The following is a 16,992-nucleotide window of genomic DNA, read 5'->3' on the forward strand; positions in this document are numbered from 1 at the left end:
ACATATGAGACCACTTCAGCACTGGCTTCGCGATTGAGTCCCAAGACGCGCATGGCATGCGGGCACACACCGAGTCTCTGTTACTGCGCTGTGTTGCCGCACCCTCAGCCCTTGGAACGACCCCTCATTCCTGTAGGCTGGTATGTCTCTAGGACAGGCGTCCAGTCATGTCGTTGTTTAAACAAATGCTTCCAACACGGGCTGGGGGGCTGGGGGGCCGTGTGTTGCGGGTATGCAGCTGCGGGCCTATGGAAGGGTGCCCAGTTGCATTGGCATATCAATCGCCTAGAGCTGTTGGCAGTGTTCCTTGCTCTCCACTGCTTCTTTCCGGTGCTGGAGCAGCAACACATGCTGGTCAGGACGGACAGTACGGCGGCGGCGGCGTATATCAACCGTATGGGGGGTAAGTGATCTCGCCACATGTCTTAGCCTGCCCGCCGTCTGCTCCTCTGGAGTCTGGAGCGGCTGAAATCACTGCGCGCCATTCATATTCTAGGTATGCTCAACCGTGCAGCCGATTTGCTCTCACGGCAGAAAATACACTTCGGAGAATGGAGACTCCACCCCGAGTCTGTCCAGCTCATATGGGCACGATTCGGGGAGGCTCAGATCGATTTGTTTGCTTCCCCCGAGAACGCTCATTGCCAGTTGTTCTTTTCCCTGACCGAGGGCTCTCTCAGCATGGATGCACTGGCCCACAGCTGGCCTCGGGGTATGCGTTTCCCCCAGTGAGCCTGCTCGCGCAGTTACTGTGCAAGGTCAGGGAGGACGAGGAACAGGTTCTGTTAGTTGCGCCTCACTGGCCCAACCGGACCTGGATATCAGAGCTCTTCCTCCTCGCGACGGCCCTCCCCTGGCGTATCCCTTTGAAAGAGGACCTACTCTCTCAGGGACAGGGCACCATCTGGCACCCTCGCCCCGATCTTTGGAACCTCCAAGTGTGGTCGTTAAACGCGAGGAAGACTTTGGTAACCTACCGAGTGCAGTGGTTGATACCATCACTCAGGCTAGAGCCCCCCCAACGAGGCGTGCCTACGCCCTGAAGTGGAGTCTATTCACTGAAGGGTGTGTCTCTCGCAGAGAAGATCCCCGAACCTGCCAGATCAGTGTTGTGCTCTCTTTCCTTCAAGAGAAGCTGGAGAGCAGGCTGTCGCCCTCCACTCTCAATGTTTACGTGGCTGCCATCTCCGCTTATCATGACGCAGTAGCTGGCGGCACCGTGGGAAAGCATAACCTCATCATCCGGTTCCTCAGAGGCGCTTGGGGAATTAATCCTCGCCCCCCTCTCATGCCCTCTTGGAATCTCGCCCTCGTTCTCACGAGCTTGCGCACAGATCCCTTTGAGCCACTCGAATCAGTATCTTTAAGATTTCTGTTCCTGAAGAAAGCTCTGCTGGTCGCGTTGGCCTCCATTAAGAGGGTCGGGGACCTGGAGGCATTTTCGGTCAGTGACTTGTGCCTGGAATTCGGGACGGATTGCTCTCACGTTATCCTGAGACCCCGCCCGGGTTATGTGCCCAAGGTTCCTACCACTCCCTTTAGAGATCAGGTAGTAAACCTGCAAGCGCTGCCCCCGGAGGAGGCAGACCCAGTCCTTTCCTTACTTTGTCCAGATCGCGCTCTGCGCATCTATGTGGACCGTACTCAGTACTTTAGATCATCTGAGCAGCTCTTTGTCTGTTATGGCGGTCGGCAGCAGGGAAGTGCCGTATCGAAGCAAAGATTATCCCACTGGATTGTGGAGGCCATTTCACTCGCTTATTCGAGAGGTAAGCCGTGTCCCCCGGGAGTGCGTGCGCACTCCACTCGGAACGTTGCATCCTTTTGGGCGTGTGCACGCGGCGCCTTTCTAACAGACATTAGTAGAGCTGCGGGCTGGGCGACACCCAACACATTTGCTAGGTTTTACAATCTGCTAGTCGAGCCGGTTTCCTCAAGGGTTTTAGGTAACCCCTTGGTGATTGAGGAAACAACTCGGTAGGGTGTTGAAACACGCTTACGGCGCCATTTTCCCTAACACGGAGATACGTGCGCCTTTTTATCTGTCAGTAAAGTTCCCCGTCAGGTGAGCTCTACAGATTCCTCCATGGCCCCCAGCACTGACTCAGCAGAGGAGTCACTTGCTGGCCCACTACGTTGTAGGCCTGCCTGCTGGTCAGCCCGCGTTTTGGGTATAGGTGCCTGCTATGTGTGATCCCCACTAGGTGATCCCATATGCCTATTCTGCCACGGTTCAGTCCCCCTCTTGGGTGGACCCGTGTCTTCCCTCTCCGCTAACCACCTCTTCTTATGCGCACTCCCCCTTCTTAGGGCTAGTCCATATGTAAATTCTGCCATCTTATCTCCCCCATTGGGTAGCGGATGGCCTCCGCAGCGTCCTCCCTATCGGGATTGCACGCTCCCTGCATACTGTCGTATTTTCCTAGAATTATCTAGACGCTCGGGACTTCCCAAAAAATATACCTAATCCGTAAAACTTCTGTTGAAGTGGGATAAGTTAGGGCCAGGGACACGTTGGAGGATATGGGTGCGTCACGATTGCTTGACTATCCTCTCATCAGAGGCGTTGGTAAGGTGCAGTCATTATGGCGTTTTCCATAGTTGTCCCAATTCATGGATTTTCCTAAATCAAATCCACTAATAGCATTGGAGTTCCCCACCTGAAGGGGAACGCTCAGGTTACTAAAGTAACCCTCGTTTCCCGAGGAGGGGAACGACATGCTATTTACCATCGCCATAATGACTGTCCTTTAGCTGTTAGCAAAGTCTCTTCAGCTTAAAAAGGATGGCATCTGCTTGCTCCACGTGTGCTTATATGCTGGGTTAATTGGCAATGAAGCACACCTGCGCAAGCTTACGCTGCCAATTCATTGGCATTCATTGGCCCGTTCTATACTCTTTCAGACAAGCAGCTTCTGAACCGAATCCTCCTAATTCGTGGATTTTCCTAAATCAAATCCACTAATAGCATTTCCGTTCTCCTCCTCGGGGAACGAGGGTTACTTTAGTAACCTGAGCGTTCCTCATACAATAGGATATTTGCACTCTCCGCCTTTCCAGCAACTCATGTTTGTATTGTTGTATTGGGAAACATTCATACTGTACAAACTCTCTCTGTCTCTCTCTCTCTCTCACACACACACACACTAAGGACAATTTAGTTTATTCAATTCATCTGTACCACATGTCTTTTGACTGTGGGAGAAATCGGAGCACCCGGAGGAAACCCACGCGAACGCAGGGAGAACATGCAAACTCCACACAGAAACACCAACTGACCCAGGCGAGGCTCGAACCAGTGACCTTCTTGCTATGAGGCGACAGCCCTAGCTACTGTGCCACTGCGTCGCCGGCTACATTATATTATATTATATTATATTATATTATATTATATTATATTATATTATATTATATTGTATTATATTATATTATATTATATTATATTATATTATATTATGTATTTGTTAAAGGGGCAGTTTACTCATGTAGTAAATGTATAATAATTTGAAACACAAAGATAGTATGAAGTTGTTTTAAATCACACAATTTTTCTGACAATTGACAACTTATGTTCCATAAAAGCTGAAAAAAAGGCAAAATGATAACCAAATTTTCATTTTATTTCATCATTTTAAATTCCTTCTTGTTACTAAAATGAAAACAGGATCCAAATGATTTTGAAAAGCTTCCCATCTGACAACCTGCAACATAACGAAAAACATTTTCACTTTGCTAGTACAAACTGATCAACAGCGAAGGTACAAGTGTGACGTATTTCCAAGCATGGTTGACGGAAAAGCCCACATGCTCCATGGTCTCTGATAGGAGGAGCCCGGCCCCTGTGAGCGAGCACTGGGAGCAGACAATGAGAAACAGGGGAAGGCTTGAGAAGCGCGAGGGAAATGTTGCTGCTGCTGTGGCTAAAAAAAGGAAGGAGTAATTAGTAAATGTCGTCTAAGAGGAGCATGGTGAATTAGAGGCCTAGTGGATCATGTAATTAGGGGTAGACCAGTCTTTAACACAGCGCAGAGGGTGGAGGGGACACTATATCTACAGCCATGTGCATTTCGACGGCCATTACCGATCTCTCGGTATATCAAAATAAATATAACACACACACACACACACACACACACACACACACACACACACACACACACACACACACACATACATATATATATAAATATATATATATATATATATATATATATATATATATATATATATATATATATATATATATATCAAGTCAAGTTAAGCTTTATTGTCATTCTGCTACATGTGTGGACATACAGAGGAAGGAAATGTCATGTCTTGCAGGACATAAACTAATCATAAATGCAAACACACACTGGACATAACAGCTATTTAAAAAACCTATACATAACAAACATAAGCCCCTGTTTACACTGCCCAATGACCCAACTCCGATTTTTTGCTCATGTGTGACACTGATCGAATCTGTTCAATGACCATTTAAACCCAAAAAGAACGCATGCATTCGGATATTCCGAGATCGGTTTCAGGCCTCCTTCATATGTGAAAATAAATCAGATATAAATTGGATATGTGACAATGTGATTATCATGTAAACAGGCAAATCAGATTTATCGAGGCATTCTGTTTTGTATGTCATTAAATTTGCGACAATTGTGTACTTCTGTGCGGATTGATGTAGAAGGAAAAGCATTTGTGGAGACGCCGATGCGGTAAATAAACAACAGAGGAAACATGGAAGAGGAAAGTGGTCGACGGCAGAAGTTGCGTGCCTTCTTGCCCTGTTAGGAGATGAGTCAGTGGAAACACCATATGTAAATCATAGGTGCAAGCTGCGATGACTGATCATTCCCTTTACCTGCGCCTCAAAATCATTTTAAAGTTGGGTGAACTTCACATATTTCGGAGAGCTAAAAGCAAGCTTTTTTTTTCATTGTGGCTGATGTGGCGCCGGTGCTAAAATCCACCTTACGCATACGCGTTGAAAATTGTATGGCAAGTGTAAACATGAATCGGAAATGGGTCACAATTAAAATATTTACGTGAAGAATTACTTGTGATGCTTATCGCTGCTTTTGATACTGTGGACCACTCAGTCCTCCTGTCTCGCATGGCCCATCAGGTTGGCCTGCAGGGGCCTGAGTTAGATTGGTTCAGATCTTATTTAACTGTTGTAGTTTCTCAGTTATGGTTGGTAATGTCACTTCTCCTTCTGCTCCGTTGACTTCTGGTGTTTCACAAGGCTCAGTTGTGGGCCCTGATTTATTTTCATTATACATGCTCCTGTTAGGGTCAGTTTTGATAAATCATAACGTGTTCTTTTATCTGTGTGCTGATCATGTTCAAATCTATCTCCCTGTACCTTCAGACTTTTCAGGTATACTAAAATCTCTGCACGAATGTTTAGTTGATATCACACTTTGGCTCTTACAGAACTTTATTACTCTGAACAAAGACAAAACAGAATGTATTGTGTTTGGCAATTCTAATCTGCCTAATGAGTTACCCTCCAATTAATCAGTTCTCTTCTAGACTATTGCAATGCACTTTATGTCAAAATTAACCAAACCTTACTTTATCGGTTGCAGCTGGTGCAAAATGCTTATGCTTGCATGCTGACGAATAGTCGCAAACGTGAGCACATCACACATGTTCTTTACTCTCTTTACTGGCTCCCAGTAAAGTTCAGAATTGATTTTAAACTACTTTTGTTTGTTTTTAATGCAGTTAATGGTCTTTCACCTTTATATTTACATGAGATTTAAAAGGTTCATAAACCGAACAGGAACCTACAATCAGCAGGTCAGTTGTTGCTGGAGGTCCCCCGATCCAGGTACAAACAGTGGAGTGATTGTTCATTTTCAGTTGCAGCTGTGAAACACCCTGCCTTTAGAACTTTGCATCATTACAGATGTGGCACTGTTCAAAGCTAACCTTAAAACCTATTTATTTATAATTGCTTTTGAAAACTGCTTGCTTTTGAGATTGATTGATTGATTGATTGATTGATTGATTGATTGATTGATTGATTGATTGATTGATTGATTGATTGATTGATTGATTGATTGATTGAAGAAGCAAAAAAAATCAGTTATAGACAACAAATTGAAATTGGGCATCAAGAACTGACAGTGTTAATGGGGCCTAAGATACTTAACTTTACCCATAGAACGGGCCATACAAGTACTTTTACATGAGACTAATGGATATTGTGCAAGAGAATTATTAAAGATGAATATTGTGCTAAAGAGTTATTTAAGATTTATTATTGTGCAATGGTTATTTATGGTTGAAGCAAGCAGTGCAACATGATTGTTGTACATTAGTAGTAAAAATTGTTTTCATTATTGAGTTATGTAAGATGGAGTTTAGATAAAGTGCGTAAATGATAAAGATAAACATCACAACTGCAGAAATCCAAAAGTTTAGTCTGTTAAGCTAAGCATGCGCAGTGACTTCTTCTTATGTTGTTTTATTGGTGGGTATGCAAACCAGCTAATAAGTGCATACCACCACCTACTGTTATGGAGGCACACAGTAACTCACCAGAGAGAAAGTCATTCATATGAAAAGCTTAAATGTCATTCAATCAGCTAAGTCATTTGATTGTTTCTTCATTTAGTTTTAAACAACTAGAATGAATAATTAAACAGAACTAAACTTCAGAACTAAAACTAAAAACAGAACTAAAATTCGTTTTCTATAAGACATATTTGTATTTTGCAAATCGAGCAAGTAGCTTGTTGACGTTTTTGAGTGTAGAACATTTCAGAAGAATTAGCGTTTAGTTTGATGGCTTGCACACACTTCTAACATAATGTGATGTATGAGACTTTTTTTTTAAGATCTAGTTTGTCATCTGAGGCTTATATTATGTTTCAGTAATATTTACCCCTGACAATTTAGCTGTTTTATTTCTCCCATATACAGTATACTTCAACTCTCCAGGAATGGTATGCAGTTGGAAAAAACAAGGATAGTGAGTGGAGGTAAGTGGAAAAGAACAAGGATACCTAGAGGAGTTTGAACACAATTTTTCTTTCAGCCACTGTCAGCAGTTGCTGTTGGTGCCAAAGAATGCTGATTCAGATTGCCGCCAACAAAAGAGCTTTTACTCCCTTCATCGATATATATAAAAGAGAATATCCTCATGAAACACAACTATCCACATAAGTGCATGCATGAAAAAGAACAGCGCTTTCGAAACTCAAGGACCATTAATCCACATACAAGTACTGTGTGTGTTCTGGCCGATGGACAGTACTCAGTGTTATCACTTTCCCTGCATGCACATCTATGCAAATGTATCCAAAAGATGACGTCAACATGAGTATTTATGACTGTGACAACTTATTAATATAATACACACAAATAATATAAAAAATTAGCTTAATGATGCAGGTTAGTGTTAAAAATCTTATCGAAGGACAAGACTTTATGCATTCAAATAACTGTCACAGCAGGTCGTAGGGATTTATGAGTGTGTAGTCCTGAGGGAGAGCAGATAACAACAAGGATAAAGTCATAAATGAATCTTGTCTGTGAAGTAGCCAGCAGACTGACAGTGCCAGATTAAACCCTGTGCCTTTTAAACAAATTGGGTGCTTAAAGGAGCATATTGCCTGTGTGCTGGAACATGTTTTATTGTTCAGCCACATTAGAGCTGAGACAAAGAGGAACGTCACACGACGGCACGTCACAGGTCCTGACGAGCCCAGATAATTGGTTCCTCAATTGATTGCCTTGAAAGCGGCGAGCTGTTTAACTCAGAGAGCCATAGGGGAGGTGGATGGTTAAGGGCAACTTGAACCTTTGTACATTAGAGTGTCTGTTTTGAATTCAATTCAATGACCTATTTGTTCTACATCTAACACCCACAACAAATGTCAACAAAAAAAATCATTTATTTTCCTTTGGCATAGTCCCTTATTTTTCAGGGATAGCCACAGCGGAATGAACCGTCAACTATTCCGGCATATTTTTAATGCAGCGGATGTCCTTCAAGCCGCAACCCAGTGCACCCATATACTGTCACATTCACACACGCACTCTTACTCTAAGGCCAATTTAGTACCGAGCTTATTTACATTAGCTTACATTAGCAACCGGGGGTGGCACGGTGGCTCAGTGGTTAGCACTGTCACCTCACAGCAAGAAGGTCACTTGTTCAAGCCCCGGTTGGGCCAGTTGGCGTTTCTGTGTAGAGTTTGCATGTTCTCATAGTTTACATGGTTTTCCCGACAGTCTAAAGCAGGGGTCACCAATCCTGGTCCTGGAGGGCCGGTGTCCCTGCAGGGTTTAGCTCCAACTTGCCTCACCACACCTGCCTGGATGTTTCAAGTATACCAAGTAAGAGCTTGATTAGCTTGTTCAGGTGTGTTTGATTAGGGTTGGAGCAAAAATCTGCAGGACACCGGCCCTCCAGGAACAAGTTTGGTGACCACTGGTCTAAAGACATACGCTATAGGTTACTTAAATAAGCTAAGTTTATTTTGCTGTGGTGACCCTTGATAAATAAAGAGACTAAGCTGAAGGAAAATGAATGAATTTGCTATTGTATGATTGTAACTGAATTCCCCTTTTAATACTGGATAAGTCTGAATGATAATCTTAACTTCCTAAGTTCAGATCAAGATGAGATAAACCATACAGTTTGAGAACCACACTACTGTTATTATTTCCTTATATTCCTTACTGTTCATAAGTTTTATCTGTATAAGATACTGGTCTTAGTGTAACCTGCATTCATTTAATTAATTTGTCTCAAACTCTCAAGCTATTCCTAGAGGGCCACAGCTCTGCAGAGCTTAGCTTCAGCCAGCTCAAATTCACACCTGTTTAATATTTTGTAATATTACCCCGCTAAACCTTAATCACACTAGGGTCACGACACCAATATGATCCCTTTTCTTCAACACCCATCTACTCACTCTGAGTCACCTGCTTGGAATGTTATTCAATACAATTCATCTTTATTTCTATAGCTCTTTTACAATGTAGATTGTCTCAAAGCAGCTTCAAATAGAAGATAGTAAATTGAAACACTAGTTCAGTTTTCAGAGTTTAAGTTCAGTTCAGTTTAGCTCAGGTCAGTGTGGTTTAATTTTTACTACTGAGAGTCCAAACACTGAAGAGCAAATCCATCGGTGCACAGCTCTACAGGTCCTGAACCATGCAAGCCAGTGGTGCCAATGGCTGGAGAAGCTGGATATCAGCGAGACTCGTCTGTCCCTGGAGCGTCACAGGAATCAGTCTCATGCTCTCCCCTCCTCCATGACCACCACAGCAGCTGCTCAGGATACGGCCTGGTCCAGGATTATAGAAGCTTAAAATCATCTTGTTGCAGGTCTTGGATCGCATCGGTGGCACTAAATTGTCTCGTTATGAATATCTTCAGGTGGAAATAGAGAATAAAGAGAATAATTAGCGTAGCTGATGTTTATAGTGCATGCAAACTAGTATATAAAATGTATGCTGTACTAAAAAGATAGGTCTTTAATCTAGTTTTGAACTGCAAATGTGTCTGAGCCTCGGACATTATCAGGAAGGCTATTTCAGAGTTTAGGAGCCATAAATGAAAAGGCTCAACCCCCTTTACTTGACTTTGCTGTTCTGGTTACTGCCAGAAGCCCTGAGTTTTGAGATTTTATAGAGCGGGTTGGACTGTAGCGAGACAGAAGGTTGGTTAGATAAACAGGAGCTAGATTATTTAAAGCTTTATAGCTTGTTATCACTTGATTGAATGGCCACTATCAGTGGTTATTAGCGGATATATATGGGCCAGTAGGGGCCTTCTGGATCATCCAACCACATGGTTAATCAGCTATACTAATAGAGAAGACTTTAGATCCAGATCTGTTTTTACATTACTGTGACGGTTGGGTTTAAGGTTGCAGAAGGGGTAGACTTTAATAAAAAAAAAATTAATGGGAAATTTTATAAATAATAATAAGGCCCCTACTGGCCCATATCTATCAGCTGATAACCACTGATAGCACCAATTCAATTGAGTGATAACATTCAAATTGGCTGTCTGAGTAGGGTTTGAAACAACGATTCTGGCATAGGAAATGGGTGCTCTGGTGATCAGAGGAGTGAGGTTTGTTCAATTATGGCTGGAGCAAAACTGTGCAGAGGTCCTACAGTAATCGAGTTTGAGACCTATGATTTAAATAATCTGTATGCAGCTCTTTCCATGCTATAACTGTTTGTATTGTTTAGTGATGAAAACAAAAAAAGACAACACCAACATTCCCACTCTGAGTGGGACAAGAGAGGCACGCACTCTAAAAGGCAGCTAAAAAACGTGGCTAAAGCACCTTTCATGATCAGGGAAGGGAGGTTTACCCACACACCACTTAATAGCCGGCCTCCGTTACACTCAGCCCCCTAAACCTTACGGCACCAATATGATCCCGCCAGTCCAACACCCATCCACTCACTCTGAGTAGGGCTCGAACCAGCAATTCTGGCATAGGAGGCAGGTGGTCTCGTAATCAGGGATGCCCACACACCACTAAACATCTGGCCTCTATTACATCAAGGACATTTAATGTCATCTCACCAATATTTTTAGTTTTCGTAGAGGCTTAACACTGTTGATTCAATTATATTTTTTGTTGAATGACAAGAACTGCATTCAAAAATGAATAAATATACTTCTAATAACTGCAGTGCAGGGGTGGCGTGGCGCCGATGGGTAGCAATGTTGCTTCACAGCAAGAAGGTCACTGGTTCGAGCCCCAGCTGGGTCAGTTGGGATTTCTGTGTGAAGTCTGCATGTTCTCCCCGTGTTCGCGTAGGTTTTCTCCTGGTGCTCTGGTTTCCCCCAGAGTCCAAAGACATGCGGTATAGGTGAATTGGGTAAATTGGCTGAAATATATGTGATTGAATGTGTATGGATGTTTCCCAGTGATTGGTTGCAGCTGGAAGGGCATCTGCTGTGTAAAATATTTGCTGGATAAGTTGGCGGTTCATTCCGTTGTGGCGACCCCTGATTAATAAAGGGACTAAGCCGAAAAGACAATTAATGAATGAATAACTGCAGTGCTTTATGGTGACAAGTGAAATAACTTTGAAAAAAGATTCACCACAAGCACAGTTTTGCTGATTTCTGACTGTTCAGGCCATTATATGTTTGACAAAATCGTTGACATCCCCTTTAATATGTAAGGAAGCCAAGAGTCATATCTCTACAGGAAAGGGTTGAATGGAGGCATTACGAACGTGTCCTTGATACATTTATTTTTCTGCTTATGGTGAATCACAGCCATGGTATCAACAATTACAGGAGATAAAGAAGAGGAAATGACAGAGATGTTCAAGGAGCTGCTGGGCTTGAGCACAAATGGCTGATTATAACCGTCATCTGTTGTGAGGTCTGAATGAGGACACTAAGTGCTGGTTTAAGCCCTTCCGTAAGCTGTTTAATACAGAAATAAGTATTTTAAAAGAAGCTTCAAAGACAAATGTTTCTTAGAAATCTTGGTTGGGTGCAATGAAAGTGAAACAACCCTGGGAGATGCAAAACAAGCTATCCTGCAGGGCGGCAGGAAGTGCTGCTCATTGTGAGTGCTGTTTTGATTAACTGTGCAAATGCAAAGACCTTCATGATTTACTACCAATCGACCTGTAATGATCATTCACACGATTGATTACCGATGAATGCATTGGTCAGACAAGTCATGAAATAAATTGTAGCTACCTAAAGGAAAGTATAATGTGCACGTTTAGTGAGCTTATAATAACGCCAATAGCAATAATGCTTTTGAAACTAGTTTCAATTGATTTTGTTGGAACCTAAATATTATTTTAGGTAAATACATATATAGAAATATTTAAGGCATCTCAGTGAACAGCCAAGACACTCAACCTTAGAGTATAGACCTTTGAGTTCTCATCATTTACAATTTTAACATGTGTCTGTACATACACTTAAACAATAAACCAAAGCAATCAGAGTCCAGAAGATAATGTATATATATCAAATATATAAAATAAATATATATATATTTTTTAGGTATTACTAATATATATATATATATATATATATATATATATATATATATATATATATATATATATATATATATATATATATATATATATTATTGTAGTCTTACCTGTCCATACATTGAACTTAAAAATATGCTTTTGATGCTGTCGTTGGTAATGAGGAATGTAATTTTCTTTTTATCTGTTAAAATAGTATCAATTAATACAGTATAGTATGAGACATTAAATAATGGTTAGCACAAAAGTAATCTAAATGTAATCCAAACGTAGTCCGATTATGTTATATAAATGTGTAATCTAAGACAGTATTTCTCAAACTTTTTTCATCAAGTACCACCTTAGCAAAAAATTGTCTCTTCAAGTACCACCAAAATGAGCAGTATTGAAATACAGTAGCGTAGTAGGCCCAGTAAAGCAGCTACAGCTCTGCACAGTTAAAAAAACCTGGCAGATTACCTCAGAAATATAGCCTATATATAATATATGGCATATTATATACATCATTTTTAATAAATTTTGAATTATTTGTAGCATGTACATGAGATATTTCATTCCTCCATGTACCACTAGAAGGAAGCCCGCGTACCACTTGTGGTACACGTACCACAGTTTGAGAACCACTGATCTAAGAGATTAATTTAATGACTACACATTGTTTCATGTGATTTGCAATTAGTTACTGCTTGCAATTCCTAGGCAGTCTACCCAGATCTGTATATGTTAAATCAGATTCAGATTATGTACTACGTTTAGTGTAAACATGGCACTGGTTAATGCAACTGAGTAATAATAAAGCCTCAAAATGTGTATTTCTAGTATTAAGCTCATCGTCTGTGCAACAGATCTAAAATGAACTCAAGTGACTGTAAAGTACGTTTGTCTCTCTGTCCGAGGTTCTGAAACCAGATCACGTGACGCCACTGCCTCATTCAGCAGTGAGCGCGCGCGCACTGGTTTATAGAGATTTTCACGTGAGAACGCGACAAACCATCACTCGCATACACTGTAGCCTAATTCTCTCCGCTCACTGCGTCACAGAAGAGCTTACGGGAGGCATTTTTGTACCTTTTTCCACCGCTTGAACGCGTTCGACAACATTACGATGGTAGACTTTGGCATTCTTCGTTTTTCTCTGCGCTTCTTTCCTACTTCATGCCAAGGCGGTGATTGCAGTGGATGGGCAGAACGTGCCAGGCTTCGTTTCTAATCCAAAAAGTGCCCGTCTACTCGGGGATCTCGCGCTAAGAAGATGTAAGGACCAAAACAAGCCTTCACCCTGCAAAACTATCATCTTTCTTCACAAAAATGCAGAAGGGAATTCGGCTGAATGATGGTCATGTCACCTACCTGGGTCTTTTGGCGAAGAAGGATGGCACGAGGCGAGGCTGCTTAAGCAAAAAGAGCTCCGACAACACAAAATGGCACACCAAGTGGTTTGCTCTGTTGCAAAATATGCTTTTTTATTTTGAGAGCGAGTCCAGCTCGCGACCCTCGGGATTATACCTGTTGGAGGGATGTGTGTGTGACAGGTCGCCCTCACCCAAACCTTCACTGTCAGCCAAGGAGTGCTTAGAAAAACAGGTATGAAACAAACGGAACGACAACTTCTGTGCTTACTTCTTCTAGACCTTTAAAATAGAGTTACTTTTCTGGGAAAGGGGAGTAAACTGAGATGCCTGTTTCCATCTAGCAGGGACTGGGGGTTTGTTTTATGCGTAAAGATGATGAGCATGCGCTCGACACAGCCGACAATTTCACCACCAGGCAGCTTCTGCTGCTCAGAAATTTTTGCTCTTTGTGTTTTTTTAGTTGTTTAACTAAGGGTTATCTGTCATCTCTACATTTGTATTTGGAAGTGATCATCTTTTAAGTGAGATGACATTACAGTGTTTAAAGCGAATGCGTTACATAATACACGTTTGTTTATTGATCGGTACTCTGTGGTTACATAAATTATGAATGCATTACAAATGTTTGTGTTAAGGTCTGGTTCATCCAAACATTCAGAAACCTGTCATCATTACTCGCTCTCGTCTTGCTTCAAACCTCTTTGAGTTTCTTTCATCGGTGAAACTCAAAACTAGTCACAATTCACTTTTAATTGACGGAAAACGTTACAATGAAAGCGAAAGGTGAACATTATGCCCATTATTATTCACAGAGGATAAAACAACATGAAAGTGATGAAATGGCTGGATCGTTTCACATTGTATAGAGGTTTATGCTGTAAAACTCAACCGTCAGCATCACAATAAGGCTAGACAACACTTTACCGATATAAGTGCCTTTCATCTTTTGACATCCGTTTTGCTTTCCAGGAAAATGGATCTAATTCTTTTTAGCGTTTCTACTCTGAGACGGTCAAGTTTCGACTGTTCCGCTCTCTCCTTCACACAGGAGAGAAAATGACGCTAGAGAAGCACTTTATAAACCTCAGAGTCGCCATCATGCGGAAAACTGGCGTAGAATCGCAGTCTGTTTGACGTATTGATTTAATTCCCGCGCTGATATTAATAGCATCCTACCTTGGCAACTGCGTCTCGCAACGTGTTTAATAACAAATCGCTCTCAAAGCTGAACTTAATGTTCACAAAACACTGTTTGGGCGTCTGGAAAGGTGTTGTGCAGCATTCAATGTTTCTTTGTTCGTTTTACTGTGACAAAGATGCTGCTGATTGAGCTAAACCTAGTGACTACTAGTGAAACTAAAGCATATTTATGAGGATGTTATGCCATTTTTTTAGTTTAGAGTTATTATATCAATATTTTAATAATTAATTTAAAATAAATAGAAATAAAAGGAAGAGGTATAAAGAAATAGCTGCTATATGCAGCAATAAAACACGCTGACCTACCTTAAAGATGCACTTCATATTTTCTATATGAACAAACATGTTAAAATAAACAAATTAATGTTACTTGACAAATATCATTAAAATCTGTGTGAACCTAAGTTACTGCAGACTTTTATTTCTATTTGAAGGCATGTTTCAAAGTGAAATGAATGAGTTGTAGGCATGTTTTTTTTTATTTTAGATTTATTTTTGGTTTATATTAACTTGCATGGATTAGTTGTGTATCTTGAGACTAACAACGTGTGCTAGAAAAATAAACTTTATAAATTTTGATTTGATTTGTTTACATCAATAGTCGCCAATCTTGTGAACAGGCACTCTGAACTGACAAAAAGTTAAAATGTTTAATCAATTCGTTATTTTTATGTATTTTTATTTTTTTTCCACACAAACGTTTTCTTGTAACTTCATAACAGTACAGTTGTTTTTAGGTGAACAATTCAGGTTACCTTAAGATCACATGACTGGAAGTGTCATGAAATTCCATTTGTTTTGGATTAAATTGATAAAAAAAAAAACATTAGCCAGCTAAGAGATGAATCACAATTTATCTATTTTTTATTGAATCAAGAAAGCATTTATATTAAATAGATAAGACAAAGACTGCATTCTTTAGTTTTATCAGGGGGAAATCTAAATCACATAAAGCATTGTGAATTATAACCAAATTTAAAATAAATTGACAACATAAACATCTTGATTGGATGTTTGTTTATATAAAACAATTGTGTGCTTTACATTCACTGCAAAATTTGCCACTCAACTACAGTATGTTGTACTTACAAAATAATTTAAAAGGTAGATTTCCTTAATAATACAGTAACTCCTGTGTTTAACATTATAAAAACAACAAAAGAACATACAATTGGTTAATAACCCTATATCTCACAGTAGGGTTGTTTTCAAGGTAAATATATTTTCTATTTTAATAAAAAAAAAAAATGTGTTTTAGAGTTACAGATCCCAACTAAATTCTGTAATACCAATGATAGTATCAATAATAATAATAATAATAATAATAATAATAATAATAATAATAATAATAAATTAAAAATTATAACTATAATTATAATAAAAATAGAAATAATTAATCATCAATGTAATTTAGAAATTAATTTGCAGAATTAAATTTTAAACATAATTCCATAGCATGCATTAGCATGTGCATGGTCAAGCAGGCAGTCCAAAAATAATAGAAGTAGAAAAATAAAATGTCCACTCAAGCTGTTTAGGCTGAAGTGAGGACTTACAGCTGTACAGCATGAGGACAAACAGCAGGACTTAAAGTGGTGACCATGGCCACCACAGTAAATGCCACAGACACAGACGCATTGCACTGAACATGCTGCAAACATCAGCACAAACCCCCCCAAAAGACTTGATTGATAGAGACCTGCAAAAAAAATGAATAACATGAAGGAGCAAAATCAGCAAGAACCTATACAGTAGACATCAGTATAAGAACCAGTGAAATGTAAACAAACCGTATTGAGAGCACACCTTTAATATTCATACCCGGATGCGACAGCCATTAAATCCATGTAACCATATGGCAATCTAGAGCATTCGCTGTAGTTACATTAGTAGAACTGGCTGTGGAAAATAGCTGCATTCCTTCTATTTGTTTTATAAGCACAACAAAGCTGAAGATGTTTTACCTTGGTGAAACCTGTCTTCAGCCTGCAGTGCTTATCTCTGTGGAGGACCGCAATTCAACGTGAGTCTAGGTTCTTCCTGTGAACAGCTGTCCTTGTGCTGACGAAGCAGGATGCAGCATGGAGTTTGATGCTGTGCATGTCTGGCATCTTCTGAAGAACAGAGCGCAGTTAAAGCCACATTACCTCGCAATCAACGATTCAGTGTTAGACAGAGTCACGCACGCATCACCTTTTATATTCAGGCGAGCACAGTATAACCTCATTCTGAGTCATTTATTTGCATAAATAAGTGTAAGCTGGCAAGCTCTGCATTTTCACTCAGAATGCATTAATGTATGATAAATGTCATATTGCGAATACTTACCTTGAGCAGGGGTGCTTTTCCCAAACAACGTGGCTGAACTATCATGGTACAATGCATGGTTTGGGAAAAGAACAATGTAGTGATGGGTGTTTCCCAAAAC

At 40.6% G+C, this 16,992-nt stretch overlaps 1 protein-coding gene and 1 long non-coding RNA gene across 6 annotated transcripts in view; one reads left to right on the forward strand and one right to left on the reverse strand.

The window, feature by feature from the left end:
- Nucleotides 1–7,090: 7,090 nt before the first annotated feature.
- On the reverse strand, nt 7,091–16,734 carry LOC147832838 (uncharacterized). 2 transcript variants are annotated; one of them, XR_015515068.1, is made up of 3 exons: nt 16,529–16,734; nt 8,445–9,391; nt 7,091–8,245 (listed from the first exon to the last, which is right to left on the reverse strand). It is a non-coding gene; the product is annotated as an uncharacterized LOC147832838 (long non-coding RNA). The 2 variants fall into 2 exon arrangements; XR_015515067.1 differs by lacking the exon at nt 16,529–16,734 and having other exon boundaries at nt 8,445–10,910.
- The window catches only part of rasgrf1 (Ras protein specific guanine nucleotide releasing factor 1), an 82,039-nt gene continuing 78,019 nt past the window's right edge, over nt 12,973–16,992 (forward strand). For all 4 annotated transcript variants that reach the window (XM_087293221.1, XM_087293223.1, XM_087293222.1 and 1 more), the window contains exon 1: nt 12,973–13,596. In XM_087293221.1, the coding sequence (XP_087149347.1) occupies nt 13,321–13,596 (276 nt within the window). In that variant the 5' untranslated portion in view covers nt 12,973–13,320. The remainder of the gene's footprint in view (nt 13,597–16,992) is intronic.

This window comes from Danio rerio, chromosome 18 (genome assembly GCF_052040795.2).
Source record: "Danio rerio strain M-AB ecotype USA chromosome 18, GRCz13ab, whole genome shotgun sequence".
NCBI lineage: Eukaryota > Metazoa > Chordata > Actinopteri > Cypriniformes > Danionidae > Danio > Danio rerio.